General features: G+C 36.6%; 2 protein-coding genes and 1 long non-coding RNA gene across 4 annotated transcripts; 2 read left to right on the forward strand and 1 right to left on the reverse strand.

Moving 5' to 3' along the window:
- Nucleotides 1-3,243: 3,243 nt before the first annotated feature.
- On the reverse strand, nt 3,244-21,915 carry LOC111839075 (uncharacterized). 2 transcript variants are annotated; one of them, XR_011992854.1, is made up of 3 exons: nt 21,793-21,915; nt 3,724-3,885; nt 3,244-3,610 (listed from the first exon to the last, which is right to left on the reverse strand). It is a non-coding gene; the product is annotated as an uncharacterized lncRNA (long non-coding RNA). The 2 variants fall into 2 exon arrangements; XR_002837013.2 differs by having other exon boundaries at nt 3,244-3,648.
- hoxa13b (homeobox A13b) lies at nt 11,629-15,216 on the forward strand. Its single transcript, XM_023802674.2, has 2 exons — nt 11,629-12,366; nt 12,859-15,216. Exons 1-2 carry the CDS (start codon nt 11,724-11,726, stop codon nt 13,101-13,103), a joined length of 888 nt encoding a protein of 295 aa, XP_023658442.1. The 5' UTR covers nt 11,629-11,723; the 3' UTR covers nt 13,104-15,216.
- hoxa11b (homeobox A11b) lies at nt 15,870-23,761 on the forward strand. Its single transcript, XM_023802675.2, has 3 exons — nt 15,870-16,746; nt 21,162-21,901; nt 22,685-23,761. Exons 2-3 carry the CDS (start codon nt 21,298-21,300, stop codon nt 22,915-22,917), a joined length of 837 nt encoding a protein of 278 aa, XP_023658443.1. The 5' UTR covers nt 15,870-16,746; nt 21,162-21,297; the 3' UTR covers nt 22,918-23,761.
- The last annotated feature ends 1,192 nt before the right edge of the window (nt 23,762-24,953 follow it).

Raw genomic sequence — 24,953 nt, forward strand, 5'->3', positions numbered from 1 at the left:
CATGCCGTCTTAGGTTACCGAAGTTTCCGGACCTCCAGCTGCTTTACACCCGTCTCTCATTCTCCCCATATATAAACTTTCTAAATGCACTGGGGTGGGTTTCCAAAGCTTTCTTAATGCTATGTCATTCGTAACTTTGTTAAAAAATAGAACATATGAGCCATGAAAGCGTCGGGATACTCAGCCCTGATGGAAGGCCCTGAAATGATTAATTAAGAACATAATAGAACTTACAAAGTATCATTCTCTTTTTCCGAGTTAGACTCCAGTCTGTAATGGTGGTGCAAGACTGTAATGAGTCAAGCACAGAGAATGGAGGTGGCGAATAATCATGAAGCACACCTGTAAGATTTCCATTAAGCTTTGGAGACCTTCATGCTACACTGTTGCTCGTTGGGCAGAAGTTTGAGATCTGCCATAAATCTCTCTTTAGTCAGACCATGTACCCCCCCAGCAGACTGGACCATGGAAGCCACCATCTTGGGAATTCATAAACAGATCCGAACCGTCCACATGCCGCACCCTACTTTTTCATGCCTCACACTTAAACATTACAGCATGTGTGTCATTGGAGAGTCACGTGAGGTGCGCAGGCGTCGTTCTGTTATACTGCCCGATCCATAGAGTTCCTCAATAAATAATCGAAAAAGTTGATCGCTGCCTTGGTCCTTTATTTAAACATACTGCGACGAACACAACCGCATGAAGGTTTTGATGATTACAATCTTAATCCCAAGCATGTAATACATATTGCTTTCTACCAAGTATGATCTATCATTTTTTATTCATTCATTCGAACGTTCCCACATTGTTCTCCTGATGAATTGGCTTTAACAAGCAAGAACACAACCCTGCTCAATGTTTGCATTAAGCAAAAATAACAATCTACATGAAATATCATCTAAAAATTTGACAGTTGCAGTCTCAGCGGTGCATTTTCATACATAACGGCTGTGCAGTGAAGATATTTTTTTCTTTTCAACTCATGCATACTAAAATGTTTCCTTAAAACGCCTGATGTTCGGCTTGAACACAATGAGATTATGGTTCTGGGTTTGCTTCCTATCTAGTACATGAAGAAAAGAATTTTTTTTTTTAAATGACAAATTATTTGTAATTAAGATTTAATGTATTTAAATTGTGCAAATGTGCTACATTGTGATTGATTGATTGATTGTACCTTATGCTTTAATGTTCCTTCATTTTTTCCAGCGATCAGCCTGTTGGTTCTTGAATGATTCGTTTTTTTTAATGATCTTGTAAATTAACGAAATTATCTCGGTCACTACACTGATCATTTCATTTCGTTTAATGAGTGAGTCTACTAAGCATGCAATCCATTCACAACCGAGATACCTGTTGTGTATTTTCATTAATAATAATAATGAATAGCTCAACTATTAGTACGGTGATGTTTTCAGTATTTTTTTTGTTTGGAAAATAATCTTCCTTCTTACGAAGTGTAGGCCTATATCTAACGTGCAGATTACGTAAAATAACGGTATCTGAATTCTCACAGTGCCAAATATTGTAATCATCTTAACAGTGAAACCACTGCTATATAATTTGCTAATAAATCTGTAAAAAGCTACGCGAGTAGGATAGGCGTGACCGGGCCGCTGAAGGCGCACAACTGGCGCCTGTGAAATAATAATTGACTCCTTTGCAGTTTTGTTTGCCGATGCAAGTTGCAACACTGTCCGTGTAATAACTTCAGGTGTCTCTCTACCGATCGTGCTTCCCCGTCCTTCACACGCATTCGCGCATTCGGTGGCGGCGAGGTGACAGCGGGGGATCAGGCGTAGCGCAGCGGCTCACCCCATGCAAACCTGCCAGCGTGCGTACGTTCCACGCCTGGAAAAAAAAACAACTTTTCTTCCATTAACTCCTCCTCCTGCCTTTTGGAAAGAGCACTGAATGAAGTGTCTGAGCAGGGAAAGTCGATCGTTAGTAAATATACATAACATGGTACGCATACATAAGCTAATTAAAGGTTTTCATTAAACAGGGCCAACCAGCTACCTTTCCTGGGGATTAAAACCAGGGACAAAACTATGGCGTCATCCCTTTCACAGACTCCCTATTATACCTATTAACTGGTGGCTTGTTACCTTGTGAAGTGGTTTCTTTGGCACTCCGTTTTTGTATATTGCACTTAGATTTTCTCTAGGGTGAATTTTGTATGTGTAGCTTTTTTTGATGCAGGGTTTTAAGCAATATCTGTTCGCTCTATATCCCGACAACCGTCTTGCGCTTGTAAGTTAGCTCTGTGACAGATGTAAGCTTGTTTTGTGTTGTTGTATGACTCACTTGTACGTTGCTTTAGACAAAAACATCTAACAAAGAAATACATGTAAACGTGATGTAAATATGGTTTGTTAAAAACTATTTAAAAAGCTGTTTCACCGTCCATGAAGACCCTCAGCAAAGTGTCATTTGGCCAAAGGCAAAGTCAGAACCAAGAAGGGGAAATGAAAAAAAGGGGATAAACAGCCATTCTGCTTTAAATTAAAACAGATCTGGCTGAAAAACTTTGTTCCACAAAGAAAAAGAATCAAACTACCAAGACAAGAAGGAGTCAGATTCTCTACAAAATTATGGTGTCAAGGGAAGTCTGCATTCTGCTGGCCCTTCAGGTTATGGGACTGCAAATTCTGAACAAAGAGAAGGCGCCTTTTCTTGGATGCGTGTCGGTGCACGTTCATCGTGTGCGCTCTGCATTCACACACATCAAAAATGTCGGAATTTTCTGGTAGCCAGTGACTCTATGGTTGAAGGATTACAGCTGAGAAATAGATCTGCAGAGGTTCACTTGAATGAGAAAAATAAATGAAAATATGTAGTGCAATTCAGGAGAAACACTTTTTCACATTTTACTGGTGAGAACCCAGTCAATTTAAAAATACTTATGACTAACACTGTGGCATTTTTAGAAATATCCCTTGATTCCTTAAAAATTTCAAGCAAAATAATTGCCTGTTACAACTTAGAACAACATCAGTTTTATTCATATTAAGATTAATTTATTTAAAAAAACTGTTCAATGAAAATATTACTGCTTTTACCACTAACTATACTGTATGACAATTATATATATATATATATATATATATATATATATATATATATATAAAATAACGAAAATATATTTTCATTTAGAATATAGCTCTACTTTGCCATAGTTATTCATTTTGCTGTTGCATATTTTTTATTATTATTATTATTATTAGTAGTAGTAGTAGCAGTAGCAGTAGTAGTTGTAGTACTTTATTGATCCTAAATCAAATTCCAAAGGAGCTACAGCATTTGTTGTTTTATAGTTTGTTTCATTTTCATTTTTTCTTTGTGAGTTAGCATTTCCCGAATCTGAAAACAAGCCAGTACAACTTCACGGTGCGAGAGGAGAAGACCACAGCTTCCCCACTGCATCCCACTGGCGAAGACCACAGTTTCCCCACTGCATCCCACTGGCGAAGACCACAGTTTCCCCACTGCATCCCACGGGCTTTACGAGGCCCGGCTGCTTTTCCCCGCATTCGCTCCATTCTCAGCCTCAGTCCCTGGACAAAGCGGCCATCTGATTGCTCTGCCGGCTTCTACAGGCAACCTTCTGTGTAAAATCAGATGCCAGCTTCTCCAGTTAATGTGCTAAAAAAAAATGCAGCGCAGTTTACATTTTCACTTGTGTGAAGACAGGCCTCAGAGAACAGCCCAGTGACTGACCTGCAGGAGGATACGACTTGCTCTCCTTTGTTGTTCGGCCGCTTCACAGCCAAACTTAGCTGTGCAGACGTGAAACACTTGTGGCTGCCATCTTCAACACACACCAGTGGTCCCAGACATCAAAGTCCCAGAACTCATCATTTCCTGTGCACCATGCATCCCCTAAAGATTAAACAGCTGTTTTAGCTTCTAAGTAATACCAAAGTTTTGGAGATGAGGGCAAGATAACAATGATAAATAATTTTTGGATAGAAAATACTGTTGGAAACATCTGAGCACTAACACGCCCTCCCAGTCATTAAATGCTGCTTGTTAATATTATTTCTTGCATGACATTTTGTTCCTATGGCACCCATTTTTTGTTTTTACCATTTCTAACATCGTTGAATTGTACCTAGTCCTGCGTCAACGTCCTGCTGAAATGAGGTGGCTGCCTTTCATAGTACTCTCCTCTCCTTCGCTTATTTCATGGCATAATTCTTCATGTGCATGAAATAAATCCAAAGATTTATGCTCTGCATTACAGATATTTCAGAGTTTTGCTTGGCAGTACAGAACAGCAGTTGTCCAAACAGGGTGACGACATTTTAAATCACGCCGAGTGTCCCGCTACCTTTCGACAGACATGAACGGCCTGCTCAGATACTCATTAGCTATTCGGGGGATTTGTGGCCCGAAGGACAGGGATGTATTTAATTTAGTGGGTTATAGAAAGCAGCAGCCCACTGGACTAATGCAACATCCTTGATATCACCTGTAAAGTTCAGTAGAAAAGCAGCTGCACTGGAACGAGGGCTTCTGCTCAGACCCAGTGGACATATTGTATGATGAGCACTTTCCTTCATAGAAAAGAAAAAATCATGACAAACCAGTCATTCTCTCTGCTGGTGTGTTAGAACGGCAATGGGGATTTTTCATTGGAAAATAATACAATTGGGGTGGCAGGTTGCCTGGTCAGTACAACCACAGTCCAGCCACACGGAGCTTAAAAGTTCTGTGTTTGTGTTTATGGACGCACATCCTGTCCAGTGGCCTGTACTACAAAGTGGGGTTACTGGCTTATTGGGGTAACTTGTCGGATTTAAGGTACCACAGTTTAAATGGACTTCATACTCGTTCACTTACATCAAAACAAAACAAAAAAACAAAACAGTTGGAACATCTGGAAAATATTTCTACTGAAAACTAAAGAAAAAGTTTAGTTATGCATATTATTTACCCAAACTGTTTTTTAAAAGCTGGAAACAAAATAGAAAGTGTGTAATCACTAACCAAAATATACAAGTAAAATAAAGAAACAAATTAATAAAAAAAAACTGAGCGACAAATAAAATGCTCTAAAAATCAATCATGTTGGAAGAAAACTTAGAAAAGATTTTGCAATAACCTAATGCTTTAAAAAAAAAACGCATTCTATATAATGTTCTCCCTTATATGAGAATAGATAGATAGATAGATAGATAGATAGATAGATAGATAGATAGATAGATAGATAGATAGATAGATAGATAGATAGAAAGCTATCTTGCTGTGTCCTTGACCTTGGGCCAATGGAAGCTGTTTTACTATTACAGACATTTTCTTTGGGTGGAGTTGGTTTGTGATCTTTTCATGCAGGCCAAGCCCGGCGTTCCTTTTACTCCTCTAGTGTACTGCCTGAGGATCACTTTTGATTACCCCATCAGGGGAAGTTTACACGAGTGTGAGCTGTCACTCGAGTGGTGAAATTTCATATTGTTCTTGAGCCAGGGTAACACAGTAGACACCTAGCGGAAATATCAGTGCATTGCAATCAACGACGACCATTTTTAGGCGCAGAAAAATACCAGAAAAATGAAGGGTAGTACAACTTTGCCATATAACAAGCTAAATCAGTCTAAGAATTGTATTTTATTAACCACTAGTATATCGTTTTGGCTCTGAGTTTCAATTAATGGCTAATGTTTGGACATTGATTTGTGCGATATTCTGTCCATGAAGTAAACTAATATACCTGTGGTGATATATATATATATATATAAATTAGGACAAAGTATTCCATGAAAAAAAAATATTTTTGGTATGATTAATGTTCACCTGCACACATTAATTTGTAGGTCTATAATTCAGTTTAGCGCAATCCTCACAATTATTCAAAACAGGAATTTTGAGTTTCATTTTTACGAATTAGTCACTGAAATTATATTGTTTATTTATTGGCATTAAAAAACTAAATTTGTTATTTAGTTGCACCTTAAAATCGGAAGCTGTTACAACCCAATTTGAAATATAAAATTTAAGCGGCGCGCATCACCGAGTTTGTATGAGAAGCCGTTTAAGGGAAAATTGAATACTTCACTTGCACATACATACAGATATATACATACATACACGCATGCACTTAAATATGCAGAGATCATGTAAATGCAGGAATTAAACTGAATACAATAACTTCAGTGAAGGAAAGCTGACCAGATGACTTTGCTTAACGAATGCTGCAGTTTTTTTTCCAGTATGCTATATTTAAAACGGAAAATTCAGTTTAATATTATTCCCTACACCAATCGGTATCATTCACGCATACGTTAGAAAACAGACTCGACTCGGCACCTTAACTTAAAGTAGGCCCATTATATAACATGTAGAAGTTAAGTTGAATGGATATTTTAAAATAAGAGGGAAATTGACTGTCTGAAAAGGACTGGAGGTGCTGTTTTCTAACACGTAGAAACGACGTATTAACGTATCCAAAATAAATCAAATTCCAGCTTGCATGTAATTTAGAATAGACGGCCGGTTGGGAGAACGAATTCAAATTTGCCCTCTTTGTTTGCTATTTCATATTTGTTGCTTTTAAAATAGCGATATATGCCTGTATATCAGTTTACAACAGAGGCGTTATAAGGAATAGAGCAGCATATGCGCGACTAATTGATATCACTTACCTCTGCAAGCTCTGGCCAGTACAACCAAAAACGTCCATCTATCGACGCTTAGCATTACATAAAACAACAAATGAAAATAGCAAAGGAATGTTTGTTCTGTAAGCTGTTTCACCACAGATAAAACCGTCACTAGTTTAATTAAAGTGTTAGGATATATTTTTCCAGTAGCTCTTCTTACATGAGTGTCTGCACGGATTGTAGTTAATGTGCTTGTGTCTTATATATAGCATTCGACTTCGTCCATAGTAGTGCAACTGTAATGTTACTTCACACTATTTTAACAAGTGTTCGACGTTTACAATTCTAGACAAGCCTCAAACCGCAAGGAAGCAGGTGGTAGAGGCCATGTCCCTGCGACATAATCATGTTTAAAATCACATTTCTTCATGGTTTTACTTCATACGCGAAAACGGTTTCACCTACTTTTATTCTCAAATTAAGTAACCGAAAAGATGCCAGACACCGGCGCAAAAGTAGTCTATATAACTACATGCGTCTGGAATTATGCCGTGACAATAAATAAGCTTCTTTAGTTTAGTAATTAGTCTGTTGTGATAGTCATACAGACTAATAAATGAATCACTGCGGCAGGAGAAACTTTCAGTAACAAGCGACCGGAACCCCGTCACAGTTAGTTTATTAATTTATAAGTAGCAAAGCGGTTTTTGGAATAACATAGTTAAGGCCTCAGCATTGTTTTCACGGCTAGAATCTCGGGAAGGGAAACCCATTACCTAAACTCAAAAGAGCGCTCATTTGACGTCACAGCCCCAGGCTATTGCCGCTTACCACACCGCTACAACGTTGCGCCGCAACAGTGCATAAACGATTCCTTTTTAAAAAATGTACATTGCACCTCGTCAATGATGCAAAAAGCATGTACTTAGCCTGAAACCCTCAGCAAGTTAAATGTTAATCATATAAGGTTATGAATTACAAATGCATAGTAGAGTGTAATGTACGTATCGTATTTTATTTCAATGGAAAATAAATGCACTGCCCTGCAAATGAATATATGACAAATACATCGGCTTTGGTATGAAGTAAGAATCTGAAATCATACTTTTGGTTCGGAAAATGTATCTTAATTTTCTCAGTGCAGAAGAGAAACTCGATGTTTCTGTATCGTATTTAGGTTAAAACATAATTTCCATCCAATAGGACCTTTTGTTTTAAGCCCAGAAGATTCAATCGCAAAAATTTGAGACTGAATGATTTTCACACTGCGATATTAAATTGAAAAGTATACAGTTATTACAGAAAACAATGAGATTCGTGCGAAGTTCAAGCTGACATTGAAACAGCATAAATTAGAAACGATCGAGATTTGAAACGACTGAGATTGTTCAAATTTTAACGCTGGGCACATATTCAACTTAATGAATACCGAATTATAATAATATTTTTTAACAGAAAGATTTAAAAAACAATTATTTTAAAACAACGAATATAACTCTTTCTGTCATTAAAGCCTAGATTTAGTCAGTGGTTAAATATATAATTCAGATGGTATTGTTCTCTAAGCAAAAATGTCAAATTTTCTAATTTTGTCTCTACAAACACAATTTGTTTATATTTGTTATATTGCAATTTATATTTTATATTGAAATTAACCAAAGTTAATAATTTAACGACAAAACTACTTCAGGCATTCCCAGGTAAAATAATTTTTAGAAACGATATACTACGCTTCTCAATTACAGAAATGAATCCATCACTGATATCATTTCAATTGCAGCCTATATATTATCAGAGGTTATGTTATAATAATCATTTATGCTGATTGTTTTTGATTAAACGTTTTCTACATTTTAGGCCTAGCTCCGACTTTCTTAATAATTACAATCTAATTAAACTTTTCACATTAGGCCTATACTCCAAGTTACCGAAAGTACGGAGCATTCATGTATTCTTATCAGTATACAGAGTTACTGGATCTCCTTGTAGATTTTATCCAGGAAAATCAGAATTCATGCTAACTGCCAGCAGTATTTGTAGTAGTTCTTTAATGTGGTCATTCTGCTGTTTTGCAATAAACAAACATATTTAACTGAACAATAACTGTAAATGAAAACTCATTTTTTCAGTATATCGTTTACATTCATGGCTTAATTCGTAGCTTCAAATGTCGATATTTTTGATCAGCCGATGAAGGGGGAGGGGGGTTAGTGCCCGATATTGTACTTTACTTTCCTCAAGCATATAGAAATTGAGGGACATGCCTTCTGAAGTATGACGCTCCCCCTAATGCACGTGCTTGTGTCAAATTGCACATGCTCCTTTGTTTTTTAAAGTAAAACAATCCATGATTATTTGCAGACTTTCATATCTTGCTCTATGAAACCACAGTGGTTTACAAAATTATATTCCCTATTTTAAATAAGAAAAACTCCACGATGACTTTATTTTAACAACTCACAAATTATGTGAATTGTACACTAACACACACACAAACCAATTAAACATCCTATAGGCCTATTGTACACAGCTAGTCTGTGGTATTAGCGATTTTTGTGTAGATGGTTAAACCGCAAATAATCAAGTGACGCGGTTTGATAGTCGGATGGATGGATTAATAGTATGCCACAAGTTTCTTAGTACTATAATAATGTGGACAAAATCTTTAGTATTTAATATTAACTTCTATTAATGGCACGATTTTTTTACTTTGGCATATTTTCTTGTTACCATTGATTGCGTGATAGGCCTACAATTAAAAATCACACTTTCAGACTGATGATTATAAAACGAAAATATAAAGGCCTAATTATAAAATGTGACATAAAATGTGAAAATGGTGTTTCGCCTTAATGCCCAATATTCGCCTCGGTACTTAAAACGACCAAACCAGACCACAATACATATGCGTCGCCTATTTCTACACTATAAACGTGTACAAAGAAGTTAGTGGTAAGACTGGCAACAGGAAAGTCTAATTTTGAAATCTAATAGTTGCCAGCTTTTGCGCCTTTGTCAACTCAGAAACTTTAACGTTAGGAACTCTCGTCCGTTGCGGCATATTTATTTTATTTATTTTTCCCAATTTCACTACATAGCCTACTAAATTTTGTCTGAGTGCTAGCCAGCATCCTGTTTACCTCTTAAATTTCCTGGATAAGAGCCAAACGTAAACAGACCGGATGCCCATAGACTTGGTCTAATCACATCGATATATCTGTCACCCATTATGCAAAGTTAATTATCCCGCATGGAGGGAAAAAATACCGAATCACCTATATAAAACCAATGAATCAGAGAACAGGCGCGTCGTTCATTTCCAAAATGCCACGGAGAAATAGTTCCTTACCGGTCCGTTGAGGAATTCAAGAGACCGTCAAACGGTAAATGACATCAAACTTTGTGGCTAGACGTCAACTTTCAACTTGACCTTGGCCGTCGTGACCGTTTATAAAACAGAGCTAAGTTGGTGGCTTATACTCGCTTTGTTCGATTCATGCAAACACTACCAATATTTCATGCTTGAACCATTGCCAAAACCGAACTTCCGTTCTTTATTAAATGTAATAAATGTATAGTCTACTTATAATTAACAGTAACTTTATTATTTCAGTAACAGACGATACCGTCTCATAATAACGCACCAGCAAATGGGCACTGAAACGCTGTTCACGCGGGTGAGAACACGTCAGAACGTGCGTTCAACAATAATTCCGTATAAACAAGCGTCCGACCCGTTAAATAAAAATCAGTGTTTCAGTGTTATGTTGTTGACTGACACGCGTCTGCATTATAACGTGATCATTTGTTCAGATTAAGAAAGAACGTTGAATCATAATGGAAGATATTTGCCAAATCACATGTCCACAGTTCACTCAAGCCGACAGCATCCGTTTCCAAAACGGCAGCTAAAGATTTTTTTTTAGAAACGTTGTAGCAATTGTGGAGTTCCTAAGCTCCCTGCTGGTCTTACGGGAAACATATTTACAAATGGTCCAGGTTAATCGTAATACAAGAGATGCATCATTTTGTTGCTTTCTTAGAGTAACTCTAAATTATACAATTAAAAATAAGATAGTCTTTTATCTTACACAGTTTTACACAATTTTTCCAATCGATAAAGTCCGACTTAAGTAATAGTTAACAGATAGAATAAATAATAAATAATTTAAGCACACGCACACACACAAAGAAACGAATTATACACCATTTGATTTTTCCACAAAAATTTTTAATACGCATTTTCCATGATAACTATATTATTTTAAACACTATAACTAAATACAGTAATTTGAAAATGAAATTAAGTGGCCAAATACATACTACTTACTTGTATTGCGATAAATGGAATATCGTTAGAAGGTATACACGTATTTTAGAGCGCGAATGTACCGGATTATCAGCATAATGCTATGAGGTCGGTTTGAACCACTTTACCACCTATAGATTAGGCAAATATCTATGAAGCACATATACACCTTGTCACTTAACAAATAAAAATTCTGCAGTAAAATCCTGAATTGCAATATTGTGACTTAGGTAAATATGGTGATACGCCGCACATCAAGAAATAACCGTAGTAATGTAGTAGCTGCATTGTATATGCTGTTTATGCACATGAAAATAAGTAAATATAAAACATTTTAAACGAGCCCATGATTTCCTCGGGTTTGCGTTAAAACAGTTTTTCAACTGAGATATAACAGTTTAAGGTTATAATCAGAGTGAATAATTTAATCTGGTTTGCAATCTACTCGCCACTTCTTTCGTCGCTGAGAATCCAACATCCCCTAAAACGACACAATTGCAATAACTCTTGACGTGGCCACTTGTGGTTTTCTAAACTTATGTAAATTTCACTTGAATTCAGCTGCGATCGAAAGCAAGAAACAAGATGAAATCTCAAGTTCAATTTTTGCAAGGGGGACCAACCCCTGATTATCTGCAATTGAGATGTTTATATCTTCTTTGCATATCACGTGCCTCGATCCGGCCAATAGCCGCGGAGCAGTGCTATACACAGGCGCGTCGCTGTCGGTTCTTCTCCCAGAGTTAGTGCCTCTTTTTTAAGTGTTGGGGATTTTAAAAAGAGCTGGTCGTCTCAATGTTGGACGTGCTATGACAGCGTCATTACTTCTTCACTCCCGCTGGATTGACCCGGTGATGTTCCTCTACGACAACGCTTTAGAGGAAGCGAACAAGAACATGGAAGGATATCCTGGAGGCAATTTTGCTGCAAATCAGTGCAGGAATTTAATGGCTCATCCGGCATCCCTGGCTGCGAGCTCAGCTTACACGTCGAGTGAGGTTCCAGTGTCTGGCATGGGCGAACCTGTCAAACAGTGTAGTCCGTGCTCCGCGGCACAGAGCTCGTCCAGCGCTTCCTTACCCTATGGCTATTTCGGCAGCAGCTACTACCCGTGTAGAATGACACATCACGGCGGCATCAAGTCCTGCGCGCAACCTTCCACATATGGAGAGAAGTATATGGACACATCCGTTTCGGGAGAGGAGTTCACGTCCAGAGCAAAGGAGTTCGCTTTCTATCAAGGTTACACCACTGGTCCCTACCAGTCGGTGCCAGGCTACTTGGACGTGCCCGTTGTGCCGACCATAAGTGGCCCCGCGGAGCCCAGACACGATCCACTCCTGCCCATGGAAAGTTACCAGCCGTGGGGTATCACTAACGGGTGGAGCGGTCAGGTTTACTGCGCGAAGGACCAGACTCAGGCTAACCATCTGTGGAAATCGTCAATTCAAGGTACGCCCAGTTCGTGCTTAATATTTGTCAACAGATATAGAAAGCAACCCTGTGAGTAATTTTTAAAACGCAGTTACTTTTTGTAGTGCTGTACTTCAACTTTTTTTTTTCCTTCGTACCAAGTACCCGACCTCTTGATTTCGATTTATTCGATTACAAAATATCTTGTATTGCGACTTTTTATCTATAGTTACCCCTTGATGTTAGTGAAGGAGAGACGCAGTTGGCGAAAGTCTCAGTATTTCATAGGTTCTTGGGGGTGTGAAAGAAAATATGAAAATGTCAGATAGCCGTTTGGTGCGCTTTATTTTAAAATAATAATAATAATAATAATAATAATAATAATAATAACAACAATAATAATAATAATAATAATAAACATGAGCTAGGAATACAGCGTAAGGAATACTACTAATTGTGTATAATGTGTATATGTGTGTATAAGCATGTTTGTATATTTAGGAATGAAATGTTTTTCCTTTCTACGTTCAGACGCAGTGTCGCAAGCCGGAGAGGGCGGTTCTGCTAGACGAGGAAGAAAGAAGCGTGTTCCGTACACCAAGATACAGCTCAAGGAACTGGAACGGGAGTATACCACTAATAAATTCATTACAAAGGACAAGCGGAGAAGGATTTCCGCCCAGACAAACCTGACCGAGCGTCAAGTTACTATTTGGTTTCAGAACAGAAGAGTAAAAGAAAAGAAAGTCATCAACAAATTTAAGAACCCCAGTTAGCCTGGATATAATAAAATAACTGGGAAGCTCTTACGAAAGGTCTTTTATTGTGACTTGTTAACTTTAAAGAATTTGCCACTCGACGTGAGTGGATGGGAGACTTGGCCAAAGTCGCAAAATCCGTAGGCCTTCGATCCTGGCCTCCTGGTCGGAAACGAAAGCTGGAAAGGCTATAGATGGCCGTGCGGTACGACAAGCATGGACCAGGGAGCAGATTGCTGTTCACGAGACCAATTCGAAGGAAATAGGTTATTGTTCGGTGAAATCGCATCTATACGACTGTCCAGTTTCTTCTCAGGAAAAGAAGACGTTTGCCAAATGTATATTTAAGTCATTTGCCATTGTAATTGTTAAAAGAATATTAAGACAAATTTTGGGGATTCGTGAAAAGGACACAGCAAGATTAAAACAATCAAACGTAGTTAAATTAGAAAATATATTATGTGTAATCCCTTTTTAAATAAACAATTCGCACTTCAGTAATTTGAGACGATGTTCAAAAACGTGTCTTTTAATTTCCAAGATTTATAAATCCTTGCGTTAGAAAATGCTGATGTAATCACGCTAGTATTTTAAACTTCTTCTGAAAACAAGGTTTTCAGATTGTCCATTTCAAATAACTACTCTGTCGTATTTGTGTAGCCTGACTGTATGTTAACGCTGAACTATTGAGCGCAAATCACTGAATGTCTGAATTGCTCAGTTATCTGTGTCTGCCAAAGTGGTAAACTATGTCCAAATAAAACTGGACATGGACTTTAAACTGTACTCATATATTTATTTGTACAGCGAGCTGTCGCTCAAACATTGTTTTTAATGTAAATGCAAACTATACTTGTTTTATTCCTTACTTTTTGAGACGTATATAGGCCTATAGGTGTAGAAATGAACATCATCGCCCTTATAAATATTGTGCAGAAAAGATATGTTCTTTATTATGGAACTTTTCGACGCATTGTCGGTAAATTACAGGATCGCTTTAAGGAATAAACGGGATGGAGACTATACCTTGACCTTGAGGAAAATTGAAGTTGAGGAGTTTCAGTATAAAGTAGAACAACATTGCCATCTGGTGTCTTAAGAATGTAATTAACACATTTTTAAAACCGGCAAGCGCAGAGCTTTTTAAATTAGAATTTAGCTGTTTTAAAAACGATTTTATAGATAGCAATGGCAGTAATAATAATATACACGCAATAATGTGTTCTTTGTAGAATTATTGAATACTTTTTTATTATTTATCAATTCTTGGTATGTTGTAAACTCAAACGGCATGTCAGACTAGGACCAAACATCAGTTACAGGTGGACTGAACATCTCGGAAAACACAAAGATAATGCCATAATTTTTTTAACCAAAGAGTAATTCAAGTCGCTGCATTAAACGTACTTTGCTATTATCTTAAGATGCGTTAAATTTGACTGTTAGATACACTCTCAAATTTGAGGAGTATCCTACGGTATACAAGCATAACAAGAAAGGAAATTTGATTAATCGAACTGCGTAATTCAGAAAAGTTCATTTAAATTGTTCGCCTTCAACCACTATGTGTGGGAAAACATTATAATGTTTTGTTACAATGTATCTTTTTTTCGCATGCTTATTAATGAGGTTTTTCTTTTTACTTGTCTAACTTGAATATTACATCGCAGTTATTTTGATATACCCTCTGCTCATCCCGATTTTTCTATTTAGTTTTCCGCCAAATTAAACTGATAAAATAAATCATTAAGAAAACACATGAAGTTAAAAAAAAAAAAACTACACAAACCGAGTGGCATTCGTTTGTAAATAAAAATATAACAACAACCCCAAACTCTTTTTTTATTAAAATTTCAAATGTGGCAGATTTCACATTTCAAGTACGTCGGACTGAACTTTCGAAACTGCCTTCATGTTTTTTGTTATATACGTTTACATATAGGCATTTAGGGGACACTCGCTTTAAAGTGACTTACAGGACAATGCAAATAATAAGCAAAAGAGCTTCAAAAGATGATCGTCGCCAGTACGTCTTGTGCAGCCTTGTTACATGAGACAGAATGATATAAATCTATAATATCGGAGTACATATGTAAAATGTAAATAAAATATTTTGGGTTGTGTAATTTGACGTTAGGTAATGATGAGTTCTATTCAATCGATGTGATTTTATGTTGTCTGGATTTGAATATTTAAGTACACATTTGGAAAAAACATCTTAATGCAGGATAAAGAAGATTTGAATATTTTTCTTAGAAAATTTACTTTAGGCTTACATTATACATGAAGCTTAAATGAAATTTCATGTATGACGAATTTTGTGTGATAGTAATATATACAAAAATGGTGGTGCGTTTGTGCAATTATATTTTATTTATTCTGTTTTATAAATCATTCGAAAACCAAAAACATTTTTCTATCGTTATTATTTGTTAATGTATACATTCATCCTTTATTTATATGCATTTCCATCTGCAACTATTTAAAGTAAATGTTAAGAAAGTATTTTGTGCTTCTTTTGAAAGGCAAGAATACAATTGCTGAAAACAGCATTTCAGAGTTTAAGATTATAATCGACACAACACAGAACAATTTGTCATATTTCACGCAAAAATACATTAGTTATGATGATGGTAAAAAAATAAATGTGTGTGTGTGTGTCTCACTATTGTCGGGTTTGTACCTGAGAATGCGGGCTTACTTTCATTATTATTATTATTATTATTATTATTATTATTATTATTATTATTATTATTATTATTATTAACTGAACTGGATACTAATATGTACATGAATACAGTGGAATGAAGTTCATAGCACATTACATATTATAATTGTTGAGAACCACAGCTGAAATATTTTAACATTTAACATGGCAAAAGTGTTGATAGAAATTACACGTCAACTACAACCATTTTAAGAAGCGATTTGCATTCTGCATTTAAAATTTTACAATGCAGTCTGGACACTGCATAATTTTAAAATATAGCACGTCCGGCTAATAAAGTCATAGATTTAATACTGCAGTGACAGAAATGTTGCGTTTAAGTATTACCAGGGGCTCGCGTGCGGGGTCTATTTGGAGGCGGAGGTACTGGGCGGAAATGTCTGAAAATTTTGGAATGATGTGCGGGAATTTGCTGCCATCCAAAGGCAAAACATGTAATAGCAGTTTTACTACCATTTAGCCGATGCTGCACGTGCACTTTCAAAATACATGGCGCAGCAGTGGACGAGTGGAACGAGGACGGCCTGTACGGAGTTTTCATATCGTTTTGCGTGCCGTCGGGCATTATTTTACTTTGGTGAACCTGGAGGTTGCAGTATATCTTTATCGGCTCATTGTTGTGTGGTGCTAAAAGCTTTTAACTTGTCGTCGGGCAGAGGTAATAAAACTATGTCCCAGCATTCTTTGCTCCAATCTTTTGGTGGATAAAGGAAACCCTGCCACACAAGGTCTCCGGGCACTGCTAATTACTGTTGACCTTCTCAAATCGCTTAGACTACAATGGTCCTGGCGGATTTTTAACATAGGTTACCTTGATCCTGAGACAGGCGTATAGAATTACATATACCCAATCCAGCTTTTAAAGATAAGGTCCAGTAAACTCAGTAATTAAGTCATCAAGAACAAATTAACAAATGCGTAACGTCACCCAAGGTAGGTAAAACGGGTTGTATTCACTAAAAGTCGGATTAATCAATATGTTGCTGTAATAGCCTTAGTTACTCAAAATTGGAAAAATGTCTTTTCTATGACATGTGCGATATGGCTTGTTGTATATACAAGTATATGCTAGTACTGTATAATTAAGTATATATTCCTGTATATTTAAGCTTGTTGTAGTTTGGAATAACGTATACAGGGCATTTTCAGTATTACACAATGGGAAATATATGTATGAAGTAGTATTTTAATATTAATGATATAGCATGTGTTATGTAAAATATAAACAATCTTTCCAGATTGGCAGTGCACGTACTTACTAATGCCTGGTTTATATGAATTTTAAATTATTTTAATATACATTACTGGCTGATTTGTTTTCTCAAATAATTGAAATAGGATAAATAATCCTTATCTTATATAGGTATTCATTAATCAATTAATTGCAAACGTATTGTTATGCGCACGGAATTTTAATGTAAATGTAGCACGATTTTTTAGCCAATGTTCAGTCAGTGTGACAAATGGCTGAAACACATTCGAAAATGTGTTTTGAATTAGACAATTTCAACATTTGGTACGTGAAGTTCAATTTGATTTAAAGGTCAAAGTTACAATGATTTCTGTGCGCTTGTACTTGGCTGGAGTCTTAAACTTAAGTGACTCAGGAAATTGTGAGACAAATTATAATTAATTATTAAAAAGAAAACGATAACATACTGGTCTTACATCAGAACCACATTTCCCCCTGCTTTCTTTCAAGCCAACTACTATGGGGGAATAATTAAAATGTTACTCACACCAGACACAATATGCATACATACATACACACGCACAGACATGCATACAGACAGACAGACAGACAGTCAGAGAGAGACAGACATGCTACATTCTTTATACAGCAATAGTATAACACTGCAGTAGTAATAATGAGAATTTATTTGGATTATGCTTTCTGCCGATCTTTGACATTTACAAAATACTAGATGAATATCAAGAGCGATATTTGAAAATGAAAAATGTAGCTTCCTATAGGTTCCATTTTGAGTCAAGTTTGTAGTAGAATTAATCTCATTGCAATTATTGTTATTGGTAGTAGTAACAGCAGTAGTAGTTTCAGTTGCAGTAGTAATAGTACCAACGTACTATAAAAATGTAACAAAGCTTCAATTGTTTATGAAAACATTTCTTTGAAGCCTTTACAAAACATTCAATGTTTCATTCCAATTAACAAGGTTAAACGTCGGCGTGAAAGTCTTTGCTTTAAGCTTGCTCACCTAATGGAAAATACCCTTTCAATATTTCAATACAGAACATTTTTATTTGGTGACCCGTCTCGCATAGATTTGTATAAATAACTACACGAAAGAAAATTTCAGCTGCTACTAACATCAGAACGTGGCCTTCAGGTCTTATAAGTCTAGCCATAAGTCTGACCTCCAGTTCGCGCCTACCGTCGCACTTAGTAAGGTGATCGATCACAGCCGACCCTTCAAAGTTTACATTTCTCTTCCAAGTCTGTGCGGTGTCTGTACATCCTTCAAAACTGACTTTGAAACTGATTTGCTCGATCTCAGCTGCCATTTCAGCCTTCCTCGTTTTCACCTTTCAAAAACATGTATATTAATAAAACAAAAATTGCAAGGTATCAATGGAAACACACCTGAGTGTTTGCCTGAACTGTTACCCATTATTCACAAAATCACATCGCAATCTTGACATTAAACCTAACAAGGACGTTCTGAATTTTTTAGAGGGAGAATGGTATTCCATTAATTGACTTTCTGTACACTGCTTTTTAAAAAACCATTCGAGGTTTTCCGTAACAGTCCGTTTTGATTAGATGATTATAATACCTGATATCACCTATGATACTGTCCGGCTAAATTAGAATCTATTGCAAAATATACTTATTCTGCATTGCAACTGTATCCAGTACTGACGTCCAATTCCCGCAGTTATTCCAATGCATTGGGGTGGCAGGGTTTGAAAACTGGTCGGTTAACATTAAACACACAGACACTTTATATTTTTGTATTAGAATTGTCATGTTTTATTGATGACTATTTTCTCTGCATTATTCCCTAATATTATTCAATTTTAATAAATGACTGGATAACTTCATCCGGGACATGTGATGCACTAAATGCTGTCCACAGTCAATTTTACCCAGTTGACTCTCCTCCTCGCGCGACCTTGATGTCTAACACACTGATAAGGCCACCGGATGCTTGTTTACGTACAGATGCCATAATGTTTAGGCTTTTAAAAATAAATACAACCAGTATGGGAACCAAAAAGTGGACAGTATTTAAAAAATATCGTCCGAACTCATATTTATTTGAAAAATACGTCAAAATACAATATTTGCTCGTCATTATATAACAGCTACATATAATTCGTTCTAGCTATTTTAAATTATGCTAAAATTATATTTGGGAAAATAACAAATAAAAAAACAGTCTGCATACATGTTGTAATTAGCCTCCACCTATTGCTCCCCATCTGAAAATGCCGGGGGTGTCCTCCTCATTCGCTTCAGCATTTCATTGTATACTGCTGTATGCCTCTGGTAGTTAGAAAGGAGAAAAAAGACTAAAGTTCGGATTCGCTGTTCTTAAAGCACGTATTCGAACACCCCGATACAACAGTACACTTCAGTGTTCTGTAATCGTTTAACGATCACGTGATTTAAATTCGTACGGAACGACTATAGTACTGTATTTTATTATATTATGTATAATACTATTTCATACATAACGAAGTATTTTTTCTCTTTTACGAGAAAGAAAATGGAACCCTGTCGAGACATCGAAAACAGATCTAGAATATTCGGAAGACCACATTTTGTGGCAGTTCTTGGTTTTCATAAGAGGACCAAAAATGATATTAATTGTAAAGTCAGACTGGATTATCTTTATTGTAGTTTGTTAAAAATGTATATACTCATAATAGCTATATGAAATGCAGTTTATTTTTTTAGCTTTTAAAATGAACGATGATGTACGCATGCATGTGAGAGAAGATAATGTGTCAAATTCGTATTCTGCCTGCGGATCTCTGATGATATTCGTAAAAAACTAATGAAAATTTTTTACCAAATCCCGTATGCATGTAATTTTAAGCGGGATTATTTTAAAAAGGCCAAGTAATTTTGGCTCATTCATGAACCGCGTGATTTTGGTATTTTACATCGTCTTCACACGGTTTTTTAATTCTCATTTTATATTACCCTTTTCTATCATAGGAAACTGTTCAGTTTAACCTTCACAAATCCATTTGACAAGGATTGCTTTCTTTTACGGCCAAGACATTTCCAAAATTAGAGTGGCTTTTCTCCATTGTTAGGAAATACGAAAGGGCGTTATTTCTACCAAGACACTTTAATTTTAACTTGAAAACATCTATATTATAGAAACTATATCTTTACATTTGCTTCCCCAGGCATTAATGAACCTAAATTTTAAGACGATAACATGCTACACATGGAAAATCATTATTATTGGAGAATGCAGTACATACGCGTACTGAATTACTGATTTAAAATACTTCCATGATGTTACAGAATATAAAATACTAAGTTTATCGTTCCAAATGAGCAGCTAAATGCATGCATACATGTGTATTCAATGCAGGTGGGTCTAGATAAAGACGAAATGTGTGTAACGGCTACTTGTCCTCCGCTGTTGTCTGTTGTCGTATTGTAAAAATGAAAACTTATGTTAAATGGTTTGCAGGACACTTATAAGTCACTTTTCTTACTTCTGGATACAGACTAAGGAGCCAATGCCAAGTATGTATCATGTACACGTCAAATATAACACAAAGACATACACAAGACCTCTGTTTAGTGTTTTGAATTGGCTTCTTTTTCCTGCGTGCAGTTGATTAGTAGGTACAGTTAGCCCTCAGTGAGACAGATTGACAGATGGATTAAGACTCAAAGTGTGCTAATTTGCGATAACCATCGCTTTTAATTGTGCAATTTATTGGGCTAAACAGATTAATTAATTGTCAAATAAACAAGCAAAAAAAATAATACTTATGTGTATTAAAAACATCAGCCGCCATGTGCACTGATGGGCGTGCGCATTACCCGCATAGAATAAGCTAATTAGCCGCTATTCAATCTGGCTGTTGTATCAAGTAAATTATATCATATCCACAAATGTTAACAGGTTTAGACTGAAAGTCGGTCGATTATTTCATACGCTTCTCAAATATCAGCTTCACTGAGCTTTCCCGAGAAGTAATAGGAATTGACAAAACAGCAAAACTGCGTTTCAACGCAGATTTTAAGCACAAATATACAGCCCAGGGCATCAGTGCATCAACATGAATCTAGACACAACCCGCGCAAAATATAATGTCATTTTCTGCTCTCGGTCACATGACTGGCGCCCCTCTAGGATGGAGATGGATCTCCACGTCAGCCTACGTCTCAAAATTTCTGCTCCAGTGATCTGCTTCAAAGAGACTGTAGCAACGGCGCAAGAGAACCATGCCACGAGGACTTAATGAAGGAAAACCAGCGACAGAGCTATAATGGATTTTGACGAGCGTGTACCGCTTGGGTCGAATATGTATTTGCCCAGTTGCACGTACTACGTCCCGGGAACAGAGTTTTCGAGTCTCCCATCGTTTTTATCTCAGACCCCGTCTTCTCGACCAATGACGTACTCGTACTCTTCTAACCTGCCGCAGGTTCAGTCCATGAGAGAGGTTACCTTTCGGGACTATGCTATTGATACATCCAGTAAATGGCACCACCGAGGAAATTTGTCGCACTGCTATGCGACAGAGGAGATGGTTCACAGAGACTGTCTGTCTGGTCCAACATCTCTAGGGGAAATGATCGCGAAAAACAATTCTGTTGTCTACCATTCGAACTCTAGCTCCACGACTAATTTCTATAGCAGCGTGGGAAGGAACGGTGTGCTGCCCCAAGCTTTTGATCAGTTTTTCGAGACGGCGTATGGGAATGCAGAAAACCGAACGGTCGACAACCCGCTGGACAAAAATACCACGAAACTGACTAACCCAGGGTCCGGCTCCGACACGTGCCGGGAAACAAGGGGAAGAGAGCGGCGAGAAGACAGCAGCAGTCCAGAGTCCTCTTCCGGCAACAATGAAGAGAAATCTAACAGCAGTACGTACTAAGACGCGCCCCAGTTATGAAAGATCGCAATCTAGCGCGCTGCTGTTAAACAGTTTATATGCTGTTTTATAAGCGCATAAGGTTTATGGGGGTCCTTTAGATTTGCTCAACAAAACTTTGTTATAAACTACAAGATCACGTGCTTACGATTGAATTTGGCCAATGGAAATCTCAGGCCTTTTTCCAATTTCTATTTCTATCTATTTCATAAATCATTTGTGATATATTTAGATTTTCTGGATGGCAACTTGTTATTGTATTTTAATACGTAATATATTTACTGAGGGGTGCTTTTATAGTGTTGATATCCAGTATAATTTCACTGAGCTTATTAATTTAGACTACACAGAAAACATAGAAATGTAACCAAAATAAAATACGAAAATATGCTTTATATGTATTGCACATCGTTTCTCATATCATGTATGATATCTTGAACCGTTAATTGCTAACTTTGCGTCATCACTATATGCATGGAGTATTAAAGTAAGACAACAAAATACACACTTCATATTCATTATCTACAAAATGATTATCACACAGTTCACATTATTATAGGCAAAACGTGGGCTTATTTTAGAATAAAACAAACATAGTATCGAGTAATAAGTTTAAATAGAGTAATAATGTTTGAATAGAAAAACAATCTAATAAAGATTTTACGTAGTTATGTTAAAACCCGATTTATGATGTTTTTATTATTATTATTATTATTATTATCATTATTATTATTATTATTATTATTATTATTATTATTATATTCCTTTCTTTTAGGTGGTCAGAAGACACGTAAGAAGAGGTGTCCCTACACAAAATACCAGATCAGAGAACTGGAGAGAGAGTTCTTCTTCAGTGTGTACATCAACAAAGAAAAACGTCTGCAGCTCTCCAGAATGCTAAATCTCACCGATCGCCAAGTGAAAATTTGGTTCCAAAACAGGAGAATGAAAGAAAAGAAACTGAACAGGGATCGTTTACAATATTACACCGTCAATCCTTTGCATTAGCAGTATGCATGTGGACCCGGCTTTTCCCTCTGTGTTGAAACAGAGGCACGACGGTTAATTTCAAGTTCTAGGATGTAGATTCATTCCCCGCAGACAATGAACTGGATGTTTCCAAAAGAACTTTATACATTTTCCTGGATGAAAATAACTGTTTTTTTTTATCCAAATGTATATAATATATTCCAATCATGTAGTGGCGTCTAAATCACAAGTTTAAACCTGTCTAAGTATTGTCGCCCAACCCCAATTATTGTAATCACTGAACATTGACGTTATCATGTCTATTTATTTTCGCATTTAGCCAAATATGACATGTGTTACTGTTTTGTATGTTTTATTCATTGTGGGTATACAGTTTGGTGCGACAAAAATATATGATTTGTAACGCCTAAAAGGCAGGTGGTAATGCTATATGATAGTTCTGTTTAAATAGTAATTTTTTTTCAGTAGAATACAAATTTAAATGGAAGGTAGCTTTTTCACATCGTCGATGTTCTTTTTTTTATATATGAATCAGTAAACAAGAGCAGGAAATAGACATTTCGCTAGCCTAGACATCAAAAATGTCATACGATGTTCAAGCTAAAATAAAGCGATTTTATAGCATTAAACATAATTTTGTTTGGAGAAAAGCTTTACGTCTGTGTTTTTAGTAGAGTCCTTTGTCCGAAGCGACGTACAAGCGAAGCAGATAAAACGTCAAAAAGGTTCAGATGTATCCTGGTAAAACTACCGCGTAATTGTGTATGTACTTATGCTAGTGTGTATAATTAAAATTCATTTATGACATTTCCGCATCACCATTAATAGGCTACATTGTATAGCTATCTCAAGCAAACGTTTTTGTACAGTATTTTCATTGGGATCTTCTCGTTCTAATTTTGAGCTGAATGGCTTTAATGGTTGAAGTTCCGTTAATGAGATTAGGTCAAATTGGATTTTTCAGTATAAAAATATAGGTAATGCAATGCCTTGTCCTGCTGTAATATATTGCCTTGGTGTAATATACACTTGGTACGCTCACGCGGAGATAGTTACCATAGACAAAACAGGATCATTACAAAATAAGACTACAGACGTCACAATATTTTTTTTCTTTTAACCATGGGAGCTAAAATTAAATTGTCGTTATATAATTATAATGTTTATTTCCGTTTAGTTTTAGGTCACCATTTGGTCAGGGAATAAAAAGCAACTTTATTGTTCCCTAGGTTTGGAAAACGCGAAAGAATGGCATTTGAAAGTATGCGGCACATTTCAGGTCACTTTTTCAGTCAAGACCTGTCTTTCGTGTTTATCTTGTAGAAATTTTGAACTGTAACTCGATTTTATTTTTGTGAGATTTTTTTTTTGGCTTTACGTTTCCACATTATTCGTCTATTTGAAGCATTTTCAACCGGGTATCCTAGTTGTTCCGCCAACACTTAACGAGTGACATGTATCACAGTAAAAAAGACCAGTAAACAAAGAAGGCCAGAAGTTTATGGTCGCCGGTGTACGCGATGGTCCTGCCGCTCGCATCCTTTGAGGATCTCTGGAATTCCGACCTAATTACTGCACATCCTCTCTGTTGCTGTAACAACTATATCATAAAAGTTGTCTGAGTCTGGAGCATTTGCACAACCGGAGTGCGGCAATAAACTGTCTGAGACCAAGGTTATTAGCTGTTACTAAGGGCTTGAGAAGAAGGACGGGAACCACTGAAAGTGGTTGTCCACTGTCTTTCCAATCTCATTTGTGAATGCTCTTTCGCAGTCCCACATTGCTGGCGATACTCAGGCTTGGTTTACAGATGTTTTTCCACTGGGCGGCGCACTTCAGATCAATGTCATTGCCGAGGATGTCAAGATGACGGGAGGATTTTTAAAATTTAGTCTATCAAAACAACTCTGCAGCCCCTCTATTGCAAGACAGGTAAAGATCTGCCGGGCGTTTAACTCTATATAAATACGAATTTGGATAAGTTAATCCAACTGATGCTTTCGGTTTTATGAAGCATAATTATATATGTATTTTACAAATATGAAACATTGTTT

This window comes from Paramormyrops kingsleyae, chromosome 9 (assembly GCF_048594095.1).
Source record: "Paramormyrops kingsleyae isolate MSU_618 chromosome 9, PKINGS_0.4, whole genome shotgun sequence".
Taxonomy (NCBI): domain Eukaryota; kingdom Metazoa; phylum Chordata; class Actinopteri; order Osteoglossiformes; family Mormyridae; genus Paramormyrops; species Paramormyrops kingsleyae.

What these genes read in the sequence shown, in the direction of transcription:
- hoxa13b (XM_023802674.2), top strand. Translation starts at nt 11,724, where the DNA reads ATGACAGCGTCATTACTTCTTCACTCCCGCTGGATTGACCCGGTGATG. An exon ending in GTGGAAATCGTCAATTCAAG is followed by an intron (nt 12,367 to 12,858) that starts GTACGCCCAGTT and finishes TTCTACGTTCAG; the next exon opens with ACGCAGTGTCGCAAGCCGGA.
- hoxa11b (XM_023802675.2), top strand. Translation starts at nt 21,298, where the DNA reads ATGGATTTTGACGAGCGTGTACCGCTTGGGTCGAATATGTATTTGCCC. An exon ending in TGAAGAGAAATCTAACAGCA is followed by an intron (nt 21,902 to 22,684) that starts GTACGTACTAAG and finishes CCTTTCTTTTAG; the next exon opens with GTGGTCAGAAGACACGTAAG.